The following is a 21,665-nucleotide window of genomic DNA, read 5'->3' as shown; positions in this document are numbered from 1 at the left end:
ACAACTCGGAAGAGAGACTGTTTGTGGAGGAGATGTGAGTTGGTTCTTGAAGGCAGAAAAGGAGTATGTGAACCGGGAAAAGGAGGCGAGCAGTCCCGCCAGAAGGTACATCTCGAAGGTACATCACAGTGATGCTTCCGGGGCTTCCCCAAGGCCTTTTCCCGGGACCTCCGTGGATCAGAATAATTAGAGCAACGTCATAAAAGGAATATGTTGAAGTTAGAGAAGTGGATAGGAGCATCCGCCAGTATGAAATTCCTAGAACTCCTCGGCCAGCTGGTAAACATCATGTCCAGAGCCATGACTGACCCATATGCTGGTGTGTTCCAAGGCCAGGCGCAGTGCTCAAGAGCGTAAGAGGTTCCCTGCCTAAGAGTACTCGGGAGTGCGAGGGCCTAATCGCAGGAAACCATGGTGGTGTTTTTGTTTAGGTCGGTCAGGCAAAAGGAACTACCTAAGTATTTTAAGTAGAAGAGTTATAGAGTTAAGTTGCATTTGATGTGTATGGAAGATAATAATCATCCTAGAGATAGACTGGAGTTTTTTTTTTTATTCAAACCCACTGGCAGGTTGCAGATTGGATTTAAAACATAGGAAGGACAAGAAGGTGCCAGAGTTGCTCAAGTAGTAAAGGTGGATTTTATTCTGTGTGGCGTTGGTTCCATCATTAGGCATGTGTGTTGACTGTTGCCAGTGGATTTCTTCGTGTGGATTTTATCAAGACTTGAAAACCGTGCTCAAAGATGTGGGGATGAGAGTGGAAAGGAGGAAGTAGATTTAAAAGGGGGCTGGAGCGAAAGTACAGTGGGTGGGGCACTTGCCTTGCATGTGACTGACCCGGGTTCAATCCCCGGCACCCCATATGGCCCCCGATCACAGAGCCAGGAGTAAGCCCTGAGCATTCCCGGGTGTGACCCAAACCATCACCCTTAGCCCAATAAATAAATAACAAACGAAAGATATTTGAGGGAAATCAGTGAGAATCTTTACCCTGCCCCAACTCTGTTGTCACAAATGCACACTTTTAGCCCCATTTTATTGTCGTGAATGCACACTTTTGGCCGCACCAGGCAGTGTGGTCCAGCACAGTGGGCAGGGCTGGGGATTGGACACAGGGTCTCAAGATAGATACCCCACCACCGAACCACGAGTTCTGGGCCTTGTGATGTGGACCTTCAGATGCTCTTCCCAACCTTCTGGCATGGGAAGAGACAGACTTGCCAACCCACTTCAGTATTTGTCTTCACTTGATGTTTTCATCCTATGTTAATAAGCTGATACTCATGGAAGTGCTTTGATGTCTCGCTAAAGGTTGTAAATGCTATAGACCTGTTGTATTTTGGTAGTGCTTTGGTAAAGGGCAGGATAAAAAACATACTCTCAGAAATTATGAAAAACTATGAAGCAGTTTAACATGACTCTTGGCCTTGTAGGTGACTTTTTTTCCCCATCAAAAAATAGGGATGAGGCTGGAAAGATGGTAAGGCCAGGTGAGGTGAGACACACTGGGTGTGGCCAGTCCTTCCCCTAACTCCCCACACCCATCCCAAATGGCAGAAATGTCATTCTGATGGACTTCATCTCTCCTGCGTTTTGACATATATCTGAGATATAAAGTTGCCCATACCAGGTTAATGGGGTACTGTGGCGATTTTTTAAAAACGCACGGACATAGCTGGAAAGATTGTACAGGTGTAGGCACCGGCCATGCATGCAGCTGGCCCCATTTCCATTCCGGGCATGGCAGATGGCACCCCTGAGCACCACTAGGCGTGACCCCTGAGCACCAGGAATGCCTACCATAAAACTTGGTTGATCTGATAAATTAGTGTGGTTGTAGATACCCTATGCCCTTAGTTATCCAGGTTGAGTTAATTCACTATGGAGTTGAAATACGTTTCAAGCAGCTAAAAGACCTGGTCTTTTCTATCCTCTTAGCCATCGCTGGGTCGCCTGTTGACAAGGTTGGCACAGCAAAGGTAGAAACCACCTGGCACCAGCATTTCTGGCTGTACAAATGTACAGCTGAAAGGACAGTTTGGGGCCCTGGTGCCAACCAGTCCCTCTTTATCCAACAGCCCAGAGCTGATTCCGTGTGCGTCTAGACTAACAAAATCCCGTTCCTGTGTTCTGCTGCTGGTTCCGAGGCTCTGACCTGGCGGGCTCCTTTCTGCGTGCTGCCCACTCATAGTGGACATTCTTCCAGAGGCCACGGCTGTGGCTCTGCCATTCTTGCCATCCAGAAAACTCGGGGGCATAGGAGACTAACATCCTAGAATAGTCAAGATAAGTTACAGGAGGTTTACTCCATGACTTGAAGGCCAGCCGCACATTCTACGGGAAAGGGCAGCTCAGACAGAGAAGGGAACACCAAGTAAAGGGTGTTGGGAGGATCCTCCCAGGATGGTAGATGCATGCTGAAAGTAGACTATAGACCGAACATGATTGCCACTCAATGCCTCTTTTGCAAACCTCAGCACCCAAAAGGAGAGAGAGAACAAAAGGCAGAGAACACAGAGGCAGCGTGGGATGGGGTGAATGGGGGGTGGGAGGGATACTGGGATTAGTGGTGGTGGAGAATGGGCACTGGTGGAGGGATGGGTACACCATCATTGTATAACTGAAATCCAAATACAGAAACTTGTAAGGTCAACAACTGTACCTCATGGTGTTTCACTAATTAAAAGAAAAAAGAAAACTCAGGGGATGGAGGGGGACCATGAAAGCCAACCTCAGGGTGGGGAGGTTGTTGAGGGGGATTTCAGGATTTAAAAACGTAGACATATGCATGTAGCGATGTGGGTAGGTACTTGGTTTTGGCAGTGAGAGGAAGATGAGCTGGTGTGGGTTTTTGGAGAGAGACTGCCATTGAGTTGTGAGAAATCGCAGTTCTAAGGGTTCTAGCCGTCTCTAATCCATTAGCTCATTTTTATTCACCTCCTCTGTGTGAGGCCTGGATGCCCGCGTTCCTTCAAGTGGACACCTTCGCGTCCAGGTGAGCCAGGGCGGCTGGGTTTGAGCCCTTGCAACCCTGTCTCTCTGGTGTTGTTCCAGAAGGTTGCTTTGCTGTCAGAGGTCCCTTGATTCAGAATGGGGGGGGGGGGGTCGAAGGTGGGCTGCACCAATGAGGATTATTGCCCAAACTTTTCTTTTGAATTGATTTGCTCAGCAAAATCAGGTAGATGGGGTCCATACTTGGAGGCCTTAAGAAATTCTGGAAAGGTCCCCATGTCCTGCCGGACTCTGAGGACTGAAGGGAGGCTGGCGCTGCTTCCTTTGGGGGGGATGTGAGTCGGGAGGGGGGACGCGGGTTGGTGGAGTGCTGTCTATAAATCAGCAAATCAGAAAGCAAGCCGGCCAGGTGGGGGACCCCGTTGCCAGCCAGAAGGTAGGGTAAGGAGGTGACAGTGGACCCAGGGAGGTTGGTCGAGCAGCACGGTGGAAGATGGACTTTCTGGACACCTCAGTTTCGGGAGAAGGCTTGTGCCGCCCCTGGAGATGCCCAGCTCTGTGCTCAGGCTTCGTTGCTGGCAGCTCTCGGGAACTGTGTGGTGCCAAGAATCGACTGGGGGCGGCTGGAGCAATAGCACAGCGGGTAGGGCGTTTGCCTTGCACGCGGCCGACCCGGCTGGGTTCAATTCCCAGCATCCCATATGGTTCCCCTCGCACTGCCAGGGGTAATTGCTGAGTGCAGAGCCAGGAGTATCCCCTGTGCATCGCCGGGTGTGACCCAAAAAGCATAAATAAGTAAATAAATAAATAATAAATAAAAGCTCCAATCTGCTCAGAAGTGGTGATAGTCCCACTTACACGGCAGAGTTTGGGAGTATGAGGCATTGCAGGAGATTCCGGTAGAATCTTGGGTATGCAGCGCAACTAACTAATGCGTGATGACCTTTTTCCACCAGTCATCATTTTTACTAGGTTTGTGAGTATAAATGCTGACGATGAGTCAAATTTTGATCGTGACATGTGAATATATGTGGAACATTGATGGTCACAAAACCCACTTACATAAAGTACTGGTTAAAGTGTGCTTTCCCTATGAGGAAAAGAAATCTAGATGCAGCATGAACTAGGCACAGTGTATGGCCCAGATAACTAAGTAATAAATCATTATTAGGTGTTTCCTATCAAAATTCTAAACTTTCTAACCCATTCTCAAAGGCCTTTTTTACAGCATAGCAACTGCCTGTGTTGTGGTTGCAATTGGATTTTGCTATAAGGGACTCCAGTAGCTTAAGCCACACAAACTTAATTTTTCAGGGTTCTGTGTTTGGGAGTCTGACCGGGGCCTCTCCGGGCTAACATCAGTGCCTTACTCCCTTTCCACTGAGTCCTGGATGCTGCTGGGGAGTTTTCTTGCGCATCTTTAAATAAAGATGACTGGAGCTGGAGCGATAGCACAGCAGGTAGGGCATTTGCCTTGCACGAGGCCAACCCAGGTTCGATTCCCAGCATCCCATATGGTCCCCTGAGCACCGCCAGGAATAATTCCTGAGTGCAAAACCCGGAGGAACCCCTGAGCATCGCCAGGTGTGACCCAAAAAGAAAAAAAAATTGACTTTATGTTGTGTCTCTGGCCCACATCTGCTTGCGATACAGACTTCAGGGTGCATTTGTCCACATCCCTACTTGGGGTGAGCACTATTGCTTCCCGCAATGGAGAAGCCTGTATTCCCTCTCCACTTCCTTTTACTCTCCCTTTATTTCTCAAATAAATCTGTTTTATTTGAAAAACAATTTTTTTTCCAAGAATTTTTAAATTGGGGCTGGAGCAATGGCATAGCAGGCAGAGCAATTTGCCTTGCACGTGGCCGACCCGGGGGGGGGGGGGTTGATTCCCAGCATCCCGTATGGTCCCCTGAGCACCGCCAGGAGTAATTCCTGAATGCATGAACCAGGAGTAACTCCTGTGCATCACCAGGTGTGACCCAAAAAGCAAAAAAAAAAAAAATTTTAATTAGGGGTTCGGTAGCTTGTTTATAATCCTGTGAGCAATGCCAGTGTGACAAGGTCGCAGTGTTACAGTTACAATACCACAGCCCACCATCAAAGCGGCCAAGACTCTCCACCCCAGTCCCTTTCCCGTCGCTCTTCATCCCTGACACCAATCCCCACCCCCCGACTCCTTAATCTGAGATTTTTGTTTCCATGCAGCGTGGACGGACCCTCGGGGTGTCGCACTGAGAGAAATAAGTCAGAGGGAGGAGGACGGGTCCTGCAGGCCCCCCCCTCACCCGCAGTGTGCAGAGAAGGGCAAGAAGGAGACGTATAGAGAACGTGTCGCATTGCCAAACCCTCTTCTGGTTTTTATTTTATAATTTAATTTATTGGCTTCTTGGGTCACACCTGGCGATGCCCAGGGGTTACTCCTGACTCTGCACTCAGGAATTACTCCTGGCGCTGCTTGGGCGGGACCATATGGGATGCGGGCGGGGTGGGGGGGGGCAAGGGAATCTGAACCCATTGGCTTCGTGCAAGGCAAACGCCCTCCCCTCTGGAGTATAGCTCCGCACCCCCCTTCTGTTTTAAAAGGCCTCGGTGATCACCCTCAGGTTCACCTGGATAATCCAGGATGATCTCTTTATCCTGAGATCAGCTGATTAGCAACCTTAACTCTGGCCGTAATTGAATCCCCTTTCAGCCCTCGTCAAGTAGCATATTCACAACGGGACCCAGGGAGAAGGGCAGAGCCGTTATCCTGCCCGCCACAGCAACATCTGCTGCTTGAAAAAATAAACAGCACTGTGTATAGCACTGTCCTCCCGTTGTTCATCGATTTGCTCAAGCGTGCGCCAGTAACGTCTCCATTGTGAGACCTGTTACTGTGTTTGGCATATCGGATATGCCACGTGGAGCTTGCCAGGCTCTGCCATGTGGGAGGGATACTCTTGGGAGCTTGCCGGGCTCTCCAAGAGGGGCGGAGGAATCGAACCTGGGTCAGCCGCGTCCGAGGCAAATGCCCTACCTGCTGTGCTATCACACCAGCCTCCCCCCCCCCCCCACCAAAATAAACAGAACAACAGAAAATCATGGTCCCGCCACAAAAAAAAAAACAACAGAAAACCAAAAACCCACATCATGCCAGTCGGCCACAAAACGAAAGTTCTGACATCACATGTTCCTTCTCTGAAAAACCTCAGGAGAAACTTATTCCTCCTGCTCCCTCAGGCCTCTCCGGTCACTTCTCTGGTGATCTCACAGGGCCTCGGAGGTTCACATGACACCCAGAGCCTGGCCGTGGTCACATTTGCACCTCAGCCCAACCCGACCTGACCCTCAGACGGAGGGGCACGGCTGCGGGTTCAGACGCCCTCTGGGTTTTTAGTGGAAACTAGAGCCCTGATTCTTCCTCAGATCCCCTCTCCTGAAAGGGCACCCCTACCACTGACTGCTCACGTGCCCCCCGTCTCACTGAGTAGGAACATTCAGCCTAGAATGAACGTTCTGACTGAATGTCCCCCTCTCCCCAGACTCTGGCCCTCTTCCTCCATCATCTGTGTTCTTCACATGATGAGTTCTGCCCCGAGTCGCCACCAACCCCCTACCCCCTGTCACACAGTAGTCAGGTTAGTAGGTTCTGTCCCACCCAGACCCCAGCCGCCGTGGCCTCCTCTCTTCTTTTTTTTTTTTTGTTTTTTTTTGGGGGGTCACACCTGGCAATGCTCAGGGGTTACTCCTGGCTCTCTACTCAGGAATTACTTCTGGAGGTGCTCGGGGACCATATGGGATGCTGGGAATCGAACCTGGGTTGGCCGCAAGCAAGGCAAACGCCCTACCCGCTGTGCTATCGCTCCAGCCCCTCCTCACTTCCTTTTGGTCTTATTCGTTCCGCTGCAGCAGGCTGACTTCTTTCTGCCTCAGTTGTCTGTGTCCCTCTGCCCTGGGTAGGTTATTTGCTTCTGGGCGAGGGGCAAGAAGTTGGCTTCTCTTGCAACCCCTGCTGTGTCCCCAGCTGGGCCCCTGCGCAGTACGTTGGAATTGCTCAGAGACTTGGTGGATGGCAGGCGATATGACCCCATTTTCTCTCAGTATGTGACCACTCATCTTTGAATCCAGCTTGGTCAGAGAGTAACGGATGGCCAGGGCAAAAGTTATTCGTTTAAAGGGCCTGTGGTAGGCTGAAGTGATGACGCAGCCATAGGGTTCAATCCCCTGAGCACCTCCAGGAGTGATCCCTGAGCACAGAGCCAGGAGGAAGCCCTGAGCACGGCTGGGGTGGGTCAGACTCCTCCCCTCCAACCCCCATCCCCACCAAAAGGGCCTGTGGTAAAATCTTTTCCCTGCACTGAGGTATTTAGTGGCAGATGTGAGGTGGAGTCATCTTCTCTGTGGCAAACTCAGAAGAGGATGATCTGGATTTGACAGAAAGTTCTTGATCCCAGGAAGTGCTTCCTCTGTCTCTGTGTAAGGCTTCTCCAGAGTGTCACTGAATCACTTCTCTGGAGGTATGCAGGGACAGAGGCCTATTTCCCTCTGGGCCAGGGAGCTGCCCTGGGAGTCTAAGGTGACTCATTGAAGTGAAGCCACCAAGTGGCCCTGCAGTAACTGTGACCAGCCACCCTCACTTCACTCCTAGTTTTCCCTTCTGTTCAGTAACATGTGTGCAACTGTCCATGAGTTCTCAGTGTAGGATAACATTGGTTTGTCCTTTCTGCCTTGCCACAGGGAGCTTAAGCTTATTGGGTTGCACCCATTCACAGTGCTCCTGAGGCACTCCCATTCCTCTGTGTTTATCTGTAACTTCTTTCTTTGTGCTCTGCTTCCCCAAACAGTCGATCACTTTGATCTCCTAATCAGACTCTGTTAACTTATAAATATTACTTTTCTCTTCTCCTTAAGTCCTTTGCAGAGTTGACTCAGAGTAAAGTTCTTTTTGTATAGACACAGGAAAACAGTAAATGCTATGCTTTTGTAACTTGGGAGTTAATTGACTCCGAATAATATTCACTCCTGGGCATCTGTTCTCTCGGCTTAAGCCTCAGTTGCCCTTACTTCCTAGCACCCCCAAAGCAGGTCCTAACGAGGGACTGGGTGGACCCAGGGCAAGCAGTGAGCTACCCTGGCATTGAACGGGCCAAGCCAAAGTGCCATAATACTTAACTATAAGTTAAGAGCATGGTCATAGACAGTTGGGGAGAAAAATGAAGGGACATCCTCGGGCATGATTGATAAGCTCCCAGGTGACAGAGGGTGGCAAGGGAAATAAGTCCAGGTCGGTTGCTCTGGTATCTGTTCGATGTGGCAGAGCGCCAGCCTCCCTGTTCCAGAGGATTCAGACAGGGGACCATATGGGATGCTGGGAATCAAACCTGGGTTGGCCGCGTGCAAGGCAAACACCCTACCCACTGTGCTATCACTCCAGCCCCAGTGACGTCTCCTTACTACGCACGTAGGCTCAAATTCCCCTTGTCTCCTCTCGGGCCCCTCTAGCGTCAGAATGACCTTGACCTCTCACCCCTGCTCCTGGTATCGTTCACTGAGAACACAGAGCTCATCACGTCACCATCACATCCCCAGGGAGGGCTTCTGTCGGGCTGGAGAGAGGGCACAGGAGAGCAGGTGCTTACCTGGCAGGCATCGCCCCGGTCTCATCCTCAGCACCGCAGAGGGTGCCCCAAGTTACGCCAGGGGTCATTCTTCACTGTGGTGGCAGAAATAGTTCCTAAGCATTGCCTGCAGTGACCCCAGACCCTCCCCTGACCAAGCCAAGCCCAAAGGGCTCCATCATTTTTCCACCGGGAGCAGGGCAGTTGTGTTCTGGTCCTTGGCCTCAGGGTCCACTCAGGGCCAGCCTCTTCCCATCTCTCTGGTGCCTGCTTCTGGCCTCGGTGGGGTGCCATGACTCCAGTTAGCAGGGCATCGCTAAGAGGGGCAGTCAGGCCTTGAAGCCTTTTCCCGGATTTTCAGTCGCTGCGTGATAGGGGATTCTGGTTGTTCCGCAGATGTGCTGTGGCCCAAGATTAGACGAGCCCAGTTCAGTGGTCAGTGCCACCTCTCAGTCCTTCCTCAGAAAACTTGGGAGAAAGGATTACTGGTGATAAAGATGGTTCTAAGAGCCCTAAAGAAGAGGCTGGAGCAGTAGTACAGTAGGTAGGGTGTTTGCCTTGCACGCCGCCAATTCGGGTTTGATTCCCAGCATCCCATATGGTCCCCTGAGCACCGCTAGGGATAATTCCTGAGTGCAGAGCCAGGAGTAACCCCTGAGCATTGCCAGGTGTGACCCAAAAAGCCAAAAAGAAAAAAACAAAGAAATAGATATGTTAAATCAAGAGATGTTTCCAGTGCCCAGGACACCAGAGTGTGTAAAAAGCCCGGTATGGTGGTGAGGTCGGGCGAGGATTCTGACCATGATTTTGTTGGTTTTTTTTTTTTTTTTTTTTATCTTTGAGCTTCACACTAAGGCCTGTTGGACCTAACGGGAGGGTCAGGATTTGGGGAAGGCCCACGGAAAGGAGAAAAGCAAAACAGGATGACCACCCTTCTCGTTACCCATCGTTGCCTGGAGCGTTTGCGGTCCAGTGGGATGAAACGTTTGCTGTTGGCCGCGCCTGCCCGGGCAGAGCAGGCGGCCCGGGCACTGACCTGGCTGGTCGCGGGGCCCTGCCAGCTGTCCGGCCAGCCGCGCCTGTCGTCTCCCTGGCCCCCGGGTTTCGTCCCCGTCGGGGCGCGCACACACACGCGTTTCTCTCGCCCCCGTAGGTGCAGATCCCAGGAGCGCGTGCGGCAGCATGAGCCTCCCGGGACTGCTGCACCGCCTGCCCCCGCGCTCGCTGAGCTGCTGTTGGCGACCCCCCTGCCGACCTCCCTGCCCGCGCCCCGCGAGTGGCCCCGACCCCCGCGGCGCCCGACGCTGGCTGTGCGCGCACCACGGCCTGCAGGAACTGCACGGGAGCCTCTCGGAGCAGGAGCGCAGGCTGGTGGAGAAGCTCTACACCGGCCTCATCGGGGGGCAGCGGGCCAGCCTGGCCGAGGCCATCACGCTGGTGGAGTCCACGCACAGCCGCAAGAAGGCCCTGGCCCAGGCGCTGCTGCAGAGGGTCCTGGAGCACCACCGAGAGCAGGAGCGGTTGAATCAAGGAAAGCCGCTAGCCTTCCGAGTGGGTGAGTGGGTCCTTTGGGTTGGGGTGGGTTGGGCTTTGGGAGGAGAGGGAGGTGGAGGGATGCTGGGGAGAGAGGCGTGTACATCAATCAATATTTTTCTAAATGTGCCCTTAAAAGTACATCTTGGGGGGTGGGGGCTGGAGCGATAGCACAGCGGGGAGGGCATTTGCATTGCATGCAGCAGGTCCGAACCCCAGCGTCCGGTATGGTCCCCTGAGCACCGCCAGGAGTGATTCCTGAGTGCAGAGTCAGGAATAACCCCTGAGCATCTCCGGGTGTGACCCAAAAAGCAAAATAAATAAAGTTAAAAATACATCTTGGGGGGCTGGAGCAATAGCACAGCGGGTAGGACATTTGCCTTGCACACTGCCGACCCTGGTTCGATTCCTGGCATCCCATATGGTCCCCCGAGCACCCCCAGGAGTAATTCCTGAGTGCAGGAGTACCCCTGAGCATAGCCAGGTGTGACCTAAAAAGCAAAACAAAACAAAACAAAATACATCTTGGGGCTGGAGAGATAGCACAGCGGGTAGGGTGTTTTCCTGGCACCCAGCTGACCCAGTTCAATTCCCAGCATCCAATATGGTCCCCCGAGCACCTCCAGGAGTAATTCCTGAGTTCTTGAGCCAGGAGTAACCCCTGTGCATCGCCGCTTGTGACCCCAGAAGCAAAAAATAAATACTAATAAATAGGTCTATATAGTTTATAATCTGTTGGGCTATTTTCTAAAATATCTTCAGACTTTGGAGATGAACTGTGTAGCGGGTGTGTTTGGTCTGGGTTTCGGTCCACCCACAGCAGAGCTCAGGGCTTATTCCTGGTGCTGCATTTAGGGATCACTCCCAGCAGGCTTGGGGGAACCACACGGGATGCTGTGGGTTGAACCCAGATTGGCTGTGTGCTAGGTAGGTGCCCTACCCACTGTACTAACTCTCTGGCCCCAGAGATGGATTTTAAATATCTTTTAACCTTGGGTAGAAAGTAATTGCTCTGAGCATTTATTTGAACCAAGGCTTGTGTATTTGAAGAGAAGAATGTAGAATTTGTGTTTTGGGCATGAATCCTGCCAGGGTTCTCAGAATAGAAGCGTGCATAGAACTAGTAACCAGCTGACTCATTTTTCTCAGTCATATTCTTAGTTGGGTTGCCAGTTGTTGAGGATCTGTCAGCTCTCGTTATTTTTGCCTGATTCCAAACTTCTGCTTGGGGCTGGAGTGATAGTAGACAGTGGGGTACTTGCTTTGCATGTGGCCCACCCCATTGGAGCCCCCCCCCCCCAGGAGTGATCCCTGAGTGCAGAGCCAGAGGGACGCCTTGAATACTGCCGTCAGGTGTGACTCCTCCCCCTCACTAACCCCCCATAAAAAATTTTTCTATTTCTGCTATCTTCCTTAGTGCTTTCCAAGGCAAATCACACATTTTTTCAGATGTTGTTTGCTAGACTTTCTGGGGGTGGCTGGACTCTAAGCCCAGGCATCTCAATATAAAAGGTATTTTATCTTTTTGTTTGTTTCTTTGTTTTTCTGGAGAGGGGGGCGGCTCCCAAGAAGTTTTCAGTGCGTAAGGAGGTCACTCCCAGTGATTCTGGGCTGGTCACTTACAGCTGGGCCTAAGGATATGATGCAGCTTGGGGCCCATGAGGTTCTGGGGACAGAACTGGCATCAGATACATGCAAGGCAAGTCTTACCCCTATACTATCTCTCTACTTCTCACCCTCACCTCTCTCCACCTCCCCACTCTGAAAAAAAAAAACCTGGCATTTTATAGAGAGACCATTTCATTCATACTACTAGATGCTCACTTGATTTTTATTTTGGAATTTTCCCTATTTCTGTAATTGCAAATCAGCAGGTTATGTTTTTGATCTTGTGCATTCTTCTAAAACAACTTACATGTGCGTAGCTGTGTGCGACCAGCAGGAATTCCGCAAGTGCATTTTGGCCGGAAGGAGAGCCGTTCACGGTGGCCGATTAGGTCATTCCAATCACTCTCCCCTGAAAAACAGCTTGAAACAGTGACAGAGCGCAGAGATTTCATAAGGAATGAGTAAATACACTTCACAAGTGACTCAGTATTACCTTCGCCTTGGATATCCATTAGTATCGTGGAGACCAAAACCCCCTGGGTTTTAGAGTAACAGGATATAAATGCTTTCAAGATAATTCCCCCAAATCACCCACCAGCTGATGTGTATGTTTTTCACCCATCTTCCTCTTCTGCCCTCGCCGGGGGACTGTTCATTCGGAGAGCGCGACACCGGGTGTTAATAATCTTTATGTTCTGTAGACAGACAAAATAGCAGGCTCCACAGAGAAATTCCAGTTATGATCAAGTATTTACTTATTAGGCTCCAGAGAATCTTTTGATGAGGAAACGTTCCAGAAACGTCTGGAGTTCATTAGGCAGCTCACCCATAGCTCACAAACGTGTGGCATGAGGCTGGTCCACTCGTCCTGACCCCAGGAGGCCCAGCTGAGCTGGACCTTCCGTGAGCTGGACACGTAGCTGTGTGGAAAAGTGTGTGCCCCGATGGATGAGGTTCTGGGTTCAATTCCTGGCTCCTAACACTGAACCTGTGTCTGTTGTGGTCATTTTTGTTTTTTTGTTTTGGGGGGTTTTTGTTGTTGTTGTTGTTGTTGTTTTTATCACACCCATCAATAAAAACCAACACGTTTGTTCAGCAACCATTCAGATGTTTAAGGCGGGTCCACCCTGCAAGGCACAGCAGGGAGTCAAGCGTGTGCTAGCCCAAGCCTTTGAATTTAGTTACAACGAAGTGCCTGTGTTTTATATGCCTTATTGATCAGATACTTCATATATTCTTTCCTATGCCTTGCTCAGTTCTAAAAATAGTGCAGATATTAACTCAGCCTTACAACTACATGACGAGCTCAGAACTGTTCCCATGCTCCATTGCACAGCACGCTCAGGTACAGAATGGCTAAGTGACTCGCCCGGGATGCCACGCGTGGTACGAGGCAGAGCTTGAAATAGATGCTTGCCTGCCAGTTCCGGACTCTGCTCTTCTCAAGCAAGCCTTCCAGAATTTTTCAAGGAGGGGAATTTTCTTCCTTAAGACACTTTTTTTCCTCCCATCTCCCGTCTCAGGATTCGCTTTATATTCGAGTTCTGTGTGAGTTGGAGGGGAAAAGGTTTTCATTTATGCTTCATAAATGGAAAGTGATTTTCTCAGTCACTGAGAACTTCTAGACTTAGGAGTTGCTGTTGCAACGGGAAGAGAAACGTTACAGGGGCTGGAGTGATAGCACAGTGGTAGGCCTTGCATGCGGCCAACCCAGATTCCCAGCATCCCATATGGTCCCCCGAGCACCACCAGGAGTAATTCTTGAGTGTGGAGCCAGGAGTAACCCCATGTGCATCGCCGGATGTGACCCAAAAAGCAAAAAAAAAAAAAAAAAACCACCAACAACAAAAAACACGTTACAAAGTGGGTAGCATCCCAGCCCATCACACTGAGAGTGGGCAGAGGTAGAAATTCAGCACATAAACAGCGTCAGAAGCTGAAACTGGCCCCAAAGACCTCGCTTCCAGTGAGAGGGCAGAAGTAGGGACGGGAGAGAGGACAGGCACAGAGGCAGGAGCCCGAGCGCTGTTTGTCCCCAGAGGGTGTGGCTCTGAGTTCTGCTGGGTGCCACCACCCCCTGCCCCCCGGCACTGCAGAACCGACCATCAGCTTATCCTGGGGCTCTGGCTTTGAACCCTCTGGCCCTGGTGCCAAGGGTAGCTGAGATTGGCTCTCAGGCCCCCTGAGACCACGTGGGCAGCCCCCCACAAGTTCCAAAAGGCAAAAGCACATTTCATAACTTTTTCTTTCGGCTTTTGGGCCACACAGTCATGCTCAGGGGTGAGCCTTGGCGGTGCTCGGGGGACACTAAGAGGTGTCGGTGACCGGGTCCAGGGTGGGCTCTCTCCAGCCCTGCATCTCGCAGCTTGGAACAGGTCCTCAGAATCACTCCTACATCCCCAGTCCTTGGGAACTAGGTAAAGACCTGTCTCGGCTTTCCTGCCCTCCTTTTCCTCCCTATGAATGTGACTGTACGAATGGTGGTTTTCACAGACAGGGAGAGCGAGAGCTTAGCGAAACTCCTTCCGTGCTGACTTAGTAATAAGTTTGCGGGTCTTTTCAGGACTGTCGGGGCCCCCGGGGGCCGGGAAATCCACCTTCATAGAATACTTTGGGAAGATGCTCACGGAGCGTGGCCACCGGCTGTCCGTGCTGGCTGTCGACCCCTCCTCGTGCACCAGTGGGGGTGAGTATCCCTGCAGCCCCCCATGCAGCGGGCAGTCGGCTCCCTGCCCCCCTTGAATGGGAACCTGCATGGCCACGTGGCTTCCGGCCTCTGGGCCTGCCCCATTGAAGGAAGGGGACGGGGTGAGGGGGCAGGTGGCACGAGGCGAAGGAGGTGCTTTGGGGCCCTGGAACCCGGGAATATGGTCCAGGTGTGGGTAGCCCAGGCTGGAGCAATAGTCCAGCCAGTAGGGCGTTTGCCTTGCATGCGGCCGACCCGGGTTCGATTCCTCTGTCCCACTCAGATAGCCCTACCGAGAGTATCCCACCCGCACGGCAGAGCCTGGCAAGCTCTCCATGGAGTATTCGATATGCCAAACACAGTAACAAGTCTCATAACGGAGACATTACTGGGCCCACTTGAGCAAATCGATGAACAACGGGAGGACAGTGACAGTGACAGTGGGTAGCCCAGGAGAGTGAGGACCCTTAGGGAGCAGGCGGGGACAGGGAGCAGCGGTTGAAGGTGATGAGAAGCCGACTCCAGCCCTTCGACTGTCAGGCCTAGGGGTGACCTTCCTGCTCTCTGCATCATCCCTGGCAACTTCCCTGTTCTTGAGGATCTGGCTTCCTTGTCAGCCGTGAGCCCAGGGCTCCTCGCCACTGCCTTCAGGCACGCTCTGCCAGCCGTCTCTGCGGTGGGCAGCCCTCCTGCCCCTTGAGGGGTGCTTAGCTGTACCCCTGGTCTCCATCCTCTTCCAAATGGCAGTCGCACTCTCCTCCCAGCAACCCATGAAAATCCAGACATCACCAAACCAACCGCCAACACAGCAGTCTCAAGACAGGTGGGGAGAAATCACAGCCTGGCTGAAAGCAGGGCTTGGGTCCCTGCCAGGGTCTCACAGGCGCTGACATGGGACACATGTGTCAGGTGTGTTCTCAGGCTGTAAGGCGAGGCTGCCATCTCGGTGGAGTTCCTGGCTGTGCAAAGCTGTTTCAGGCTCGGAGGGACTTGAACAATTCAGTTTATGAAGGGGCAGAGGGGTCTTCTTGATGGGGAAGAGCTCAGTCACTGGAACTGAGTCTGGAGCGGTGGGGAGAACTGGTGTCAGACCCCTCCCCTAGGGAACTGGCCAGGAGGTTGGGGTCCTGCCTGAGGAAAAGGTGCGAACCGTGCATTTCAGGGTCACTCCTGGGTGACAAGACGCGGATGACCGAGCTGTCCAGAGACATGAATGCCTACATCAGGCCATCCCCCACGAGCGGCACTCTGGGGGGCGTGACGCGCACCACCAACGAGGCTATCCTGCTATGTGAGGGCGGGGGCTACGACATCATCCTCATCGAGACTGTCGGTGAGTGGTGGCCTTCCCGTGTCAGAGCTGGAGAACACTCTCGCGGCGCCTGTGTTCCGGAGAGGCCGATTCTGCTCGTGTGGCAGGTGGTCACGAAAGGCGTCATGACATGCGAGAGATGGGGTCAGAATTTATTGGAGATCAGATGTCCTTCCACAGGAAGGCAAGTAGCTGCGAACCTTTAAGACAGGTGGTGTGTTGCAGGCGCCAAAGAGAACCTTAAGCAAGAGAAAAGCCCGTGGGAACGATAATGTCATAGGTGGTTTGAAATATTTCCAAACAGGAACCCAAGTCCAGTTTTGCTGAGGCACTTCTCACATGTCCGCAGTGCTCTGTAGGAAATTCATGTAGTCAGGTGCCTCTTGAGGACAACCATGTGGAATTTCCTCTTTATATTCCCAGCATAAAGTTAACACACAACAAAACTGCTGAAATGGAAACCCCAAGAAATTCACTTTTTTGTTGTTTTTGTTTGTCTGTTTAGGAAGCAGGGCTTTCTCCTGGCAGGGCTCAGGGAATGATACCGGGTCTTGGGAATCAGGCGGGATGTTGGGTCTCGGCTTCAGTGGCAGGGTTGGAAAGCGGGGTGAGCCCGGTGAGTGAGTGTGGCAGGACGGATCTGGCCCACGGACAGCAGGGCCACAGGGAAGGCTTCAGACCCCGTGGCCTCGTGGCCTCATCCTAACGCTGATGAGAAAAAGTCCCACCCAGCCAAGAGCAGAGCAGGCTGGTTCCACAAGCACCACCTTCTTGATTTCACTGTTTTGCTCAAAGTCCCTATTTCTAAGGACCTCTAGACGGGGTTGAGATTTGTGAGAAAGTGTGTGTGTGTGTGTGTGTGTGTGTGTGTATTTATGCCTGCACACGTGTGAGTATACGTGTGTGTATATATGCCTGCACATGTGTGAGTGTACGTGTGGGTGTATGTGTGTGTCCATGTGTGTCCATCATGTGTGTGCATGCACAGGTGTGTGGGTGCGTATGAGTGCAGAGATGTTTGCTCGTATGTGCGCACACGTCTGTGCACACGTGAGTGCATGGGTACGAGTGCACACTCGTGTGTGTGCATGTAGATGTGTGTGACCATGTGTGTGTGTGCATGGGCGCACGTGTGTGCGCGTGCACACGTTTGAGTGCATGAGTGCACGTGTGTATATGCATGGGCTCACGTGTGTGTACACGCATCTGAGTGCATGCACACGAGTGCATGCTCACACGTGTGTGTTTGCACGCACGCGCGTGTCTTTTTCGGCTTCTAGTTATGACCTTCCGTCCCAGGTGTGGGTCAGTCGGAGATCGCCGTGGCCGACATGGTTGACATGTTCGTCCTGCTGCTGCCACCCGCGGGAGGAGACGAGCTGCAGGTAACTGCTCTGGCCAGCTGGCCGCCCCCACACCTAGGCCGGGCCTGAGAACCCGTGTGCCCAGTGTTCTGGGTAAGAAGGGTCCACAGCAGTGGAGTCAGTAGCATCAGGATTGGCTGAGGCACATAAGGCCAGTGTCCTGCTGCCGCTGGCCACGCTGTGTCCTTGTCCTCGTGCTGCACTGGCCCCGGTGTGTCCAGAGACTGCCCGCCCTCTGGCAGGAATATTTCAGGTGGCTTTGGTACTCCCTCGACAGTGTGTGTCCTTCTTGTTAAGTCACTGCCATCCCCGGCCTCACTGAAAACTCCCGCCGAGAAGCTCAGCAACCGGCTCCCAGCCACGCCTTTAGCATAGCCGGGGCTCTGGTGTGTCTGAGGGTGCCAAAACGTCACTGCCCCCCGCTCCTCGCTTCCTCCTGTCTCCTCTCTCCTCCCCGCAGGGCATCAAGAGGGGCATCGTGGAGATGGCCGATCTGGTGGCCATCACCAAGTCCGACGGGGACTTGGTCGTGCCGGCTCGCAGGATCCAGGCCGAGTACGTGAGTGCCCTGAAACTGCTCCGCAAGCGCTCCCAGGTGTGGAGCCCCAAGGTTAGTCGACAGCCCCTTCCTGACGCCCTGCGCAGGACAGAGAACGGGTCTGGGAGGGGGACGGCAGCTACAGAAAAACAGTCGTGGCCCCAAGTGCGTCTTCGGTCGTCAGGACTTTAAATGCAGCTGTCCCAGGCATGAGGACCAGGGCGGGGCCCTTGGCTTCCCTCTTCCCCTACGCAGCCCTCTGGGGAGCCTCCCTCGCTTTGCTCTCCCCTGCTCTCTTGAGCTCCCACGCCCTCCCAGATGCCTGTGAAAGCATGCACATACACACACGAAATCAAGAGGAACTGCTGGGCTCTGGACTAGCCGAGCTTGTACGTGAGTTCCCACGGCCACAAACAGCTGGGTTGGTGCTTGCCGGGTCCACAACCCCCACCCCACCCCCCTGCCCGTTCCACACCCCCATCCCTACCCTATGCCCAGCATGAGTCTGGGGCCGGAGCCCGGGTTCAGTGATAGCGCACCAGCCAGACGAGTGTGCGTGGCCCTGGGCTGGAACCCCAGCGCTGCCAAATGACCTTTCCTTTTTTTTTTTTTTTTTTTTTTTTTTGCACGAGACCGACTGGATCGATCCACGTTCGATTCCTCACCCCTTTCTTGCCGTCCCCACAGGTGATCCGTATCTCGGCCCGCAGCGGGGAGGGCATCACGGAGATGTGGGACACGATGCAGGAGTTCCGGAGGCTGATGCTGGCCAGCGGCGAGCTGGCAGCCCGGCGGCAGCGGCAGCAGAAGGTGTGGATGTGGCGGCTCATCCAGGAGAGCGTGCTGGAGCACTTCCGCGCGCACGACGCCGTGCGCCGCCAGATCCCGCTCCTGGAGCAGCGGGTGCTCAGCGGCGCGCTGGCCCCCGGGCTGGCCGCCGACCTCCTGCTGAAAGCGTTCCAGAGCAGAGACTGAGGCCCCAAAGCGTTGCAGGGCAGAGACTGCGGCTCGGGTCCCCGGCCCGTAAAAGTATTAAAAGTCCCTCGGATGCGTCTGCTTTTCAAAGAGGCTCACCTGTGTCCTTGGCCTCCTTTCTCGCATCCCCGGCTCCAACGCGAGGAGGAGGCCGCGCCTGGCAGCGGCTGGACCGGCATGCGGGGGAACTGCCCGGACCCTCTGCTCCTGCTTCCCTTCCCTTCCGGTCAGGCCAGGCACGCTGAGGCTCGAATGTGCCTTAATTGTGCGTCCTTGGGGACCCGAGCCATAGTGCAGCAAGGGAAGGCGTTTGTTTTGCACACAGCCCACCCGGGTTCCGTTCCCAGCACCACCAGGAGTGATCCCTGAGCTCAGAGCCAGGGTAAGTCCTGAGCACTGCCGGTGTGGTGCAAAAACTTGTGATTTCCACATTCTCTGGGTTTTCCAGAGCAAACCTAAGCAGAGATGGACACATTTCCGAGGTGCTTCCTGGCGCCCGCGCAGTGCACAGTGGGCCCCCAGGAACAGAGCGGTTCGGCTGCCCCCTCACAGCACCTGCGGCTGGAGGGCGTCCCCGAGCATCCAGGTTCACCACACAGAGCCAATAGCGACGTGGTACAGGCTGTCGCTCTCCCGCCTCGAAAGAAACCCCACACAGAGCTGGAGGAATCTACTGCCGTTAATGTGGCCGGAGGCAGCCCAGCCAAGAGCCCCGGGAGATGAGAGTGATCCCAGCGACACCCCCCCTGGACTGTCGTGTCGGGGTTTTCTTTCTCTCTCCTCCTTTACTATGACTTTGTACTAGCATCTTCAGCATTGACTGTGTTCTGTAAGACACACTCAGAAGTCTTACTCTGTAAGGTGCTCTCAGAAGCCGCCTCCGGGGCTTTCTCAGTGGCAGTTCAGATCTCTTGGGTCCTGGGGCCCGAGGGGCAAGCCCCGGCCTTGCATACAGGTGACCCGGTTTAGATCACCTGTGCCACATACAGTCTCCTGTACCATATACGGTCACCTGAGCCTTGCCAGGAGGAATCCCTGGACACAGAACTAAGAGTAAGTCACTCCGCACGGCCAGAAGCAAAAAAAAAAAAAAAAAAGTTTTCAATGTGTTTTCTGAACTCAGGGCAGGTGTAGGTAGACTTTACATCTGGATCCCAAGATTATGAACTGTGTTCACTTGGACAGATTAAAAACCTCTCAGTGTCAGCCTCTACCCTAATAAAGTGGGGCCTGCATGCTAACTTTTGAGGTCCGGTGATGATTGAAAGAGACAGTTTGGGAGACTCACTCTGTTGGCAGTTATTTATTCAGTGTTTGTGTTGCGGGTGCAAGAACCTGTGAGACTCACTTGGTCTAGTCTTCTGGGGCCTGGCCACATTCATGCTCTGAGGGTATTTGATGATGTCGTTCCGTGATAATTCTTCAGATGCCTTTTATGCTTTGGATGGTGAATATACCCGGATACATTTGAGTAGTATTCCTAACCATAAAATTTCTGCAGTGCACAAAACACTGTCTCAGAAATTTCTAACATGCTCAATTCTGAACCCAACCCTAGGGAATTTTTTACTTGGTATATTAGCTTTCATTTTGACTGCCATTCCTATCTGGAATTGAATCTCAAATATTGTTTTAGCAAATATACCTTTATATTTAAAAAATAAGCCTACCTAGTGGCACAGTGCTTCGTGTGTGTGTGTGTGTGTGTGTGTGTGTGTGTGTGTGTGTATTTTTTCTTTTTGATTTTTCGGTCATATCCGGAAGTGCTCAGGGCTTCCTCCTGGCTCTGAACTCAGGGATCACTCCTGGTGGCCTCAGGAGACCATGTGGGGTGTCGGGGATCAAATCTTGGTCGGCTGCATGCAAGGCAAGTGCCCTACCCACTGTACTACCTCCCCAGCCCAGCTCTTTCATATTGAGGGTTAAGAGAAACTTGAAAAGGGTAAATCGATTCTCATCCTTCTAGGGCCTCCAGGGAACCATCCTATCCAATGAAAAACTTCTTTGTATTTTCCAGAGAAGGGGTCTTTCCCCCCTTCATGAGCCAGGACAGGCAGCAACAAGCCTGCCGTGTGTGATAGTGTAAATTGCAGTAGAACACATGTGCTTCCTTGTGAAGAAGGTGGAGAAATTGTGGCTTTTCTTAGCCCCTCCATGGTTGTGCATTTCTTTTCAGTTTGATTTTGATTTTTTTTAGGGGGGGGGCAGTGTTCAGGGGATACCCCTGGATCTGTTCTTAGGAGTCACTTCTGGCAGTCTTCAGGGACCAGGTGGTGCCAGGATGGAGCCCGGCCTCCTGCACACAATGGTGGGGCTCCCGCCCAAGGAGCGGGGTCTCCAGCTTCTCCTCGGAACCATTCGGTGTGAAAACAGACGCAGAAAGCACTCAGCTCCTTTGTCCTCTCCTGTTGTCATTAGACCCTTGATACGGAATTTCCAGATATCGTAGGATGACAGGAAAGCCATCTTTACTTGAAATCTGGATGAGTAGGTGACCCGAGGGCAGTTCGTTTGGTTTAGCCACTGCAGTCTCTTGATGGGATGAAAGCTCAGGTAAGTCAGCCAACCTACTCTGTGAGTAAGGCTTAGTGCTTAATCTCTGTCACGCATTGCTTTTCATTGAGATTTCCCTGGGGGTTGGTGGCGGTGGAGGGGAGGGTCCTTGGGAGTTCGGTGGACAGAAGCAGGCGCTCTGGCGTGGATGCAGTGTTAGAATGATGTGTGCGTGACAGTCTGATAAACTTCTCAGACACAGTACTGCAATAAAAATGGTGAAGAAAAACAGATAAATAATGGTGCTCTTCATTAAACAGGAAATCATGGGGCATCATAAAGCTCTCTAGAACATTCACCTGATTGAGGTGTGGACAGGAATCTCCAGATACCTTCAGATGACAATAAAGCCACTAGACTTATGTACCAAGTCTCATTAACATATGGAACCCATGGTGGGCAGAGCAATAGAGCGGTGGGGCGGGCCTTTGCCTTGCACGCAGCCAACCCAGGTTGATATCCCATATGGTCCCCCGAGTACCACCAGGAGTAACCCCTGAGCATCACCGGGTGTGACCCAAAAAGCCAAAAATGAAACAAAACA

General features: G+C 52.6%; 1 protein-coding gene across 1 annotated transcript; it reads left to right on the top strand.

The window, feature by feature from the left end:
* Positions 1–9,705: 9,705 nt before the first annotated feature.
* Positions 9,706–18,605, top strand: MMAA (metabolism of cobalamin associated A). The gene is made up of 6 exons (XM_056119089.1): positions 9,706–10,107; positions 14,257–14,379; positions 15,542–15,712; positions 16,991–17,076; positions 17,516–17,665; positions 18,281–18,605. Exons 1-6 carry the CDS (start codon positions 9,735–9,737, stop codon positions 18,566–18,568), a joined length of 1,191 nt encoding a protein of 396 aa, XP_055975064.1. The 5' UTR covers positions 9,706–9,734; the 3' UTR covers positions 18,569–18,605.
* Positions 18,606–21,665: the final 3,060 nt, after the last annotated feature.

This window comes from Sorex fumeus, unplaced genomic scaffold (genome assembly GCF_029834395.1).
Source record: "Sorex fumeus unplaced genomic scaffold, SorFum_2.1 ptg000039l, whole genome shotgun sequence".
In the NCBI taxonomy this organism is placed as follows: domain Eukaryota; kingdom Metazoa; phylum Chordata; class Mammalia; order Eulipotyphla; family Soricidae; genus Sorex; species Sorex fumeus.
This window is presented reverse-complemented; position numbering and strand designations above follow the sequence as displayed.

Excerpts from the sequence above, each read along its gene's own strand:
- MMAA (XM_056119089.1), top strand. The coding sequence starts at position 9,735 with ATGAGCCTCCCGGGACTGCTGCACCGCCTGCCCCCGCGCTCGCTGAGC. Across the intron at positions 10,108-14,256 it reads GCCGCTAGCCTTCCGAGTGG|GACTGTCGGGGCCCCCGGGG; the intron begins GTGAGTGGGTCC and ends GGGTCTTTTCAG. Across the intron at positions 17,077-17,515 it reads CGGGAGGAGACGAGCTGCAG|GGCATCAAGAGGGGCATCGT; the intron begins GTAACTGCTCTG and ends TCCTCCCCGCAG.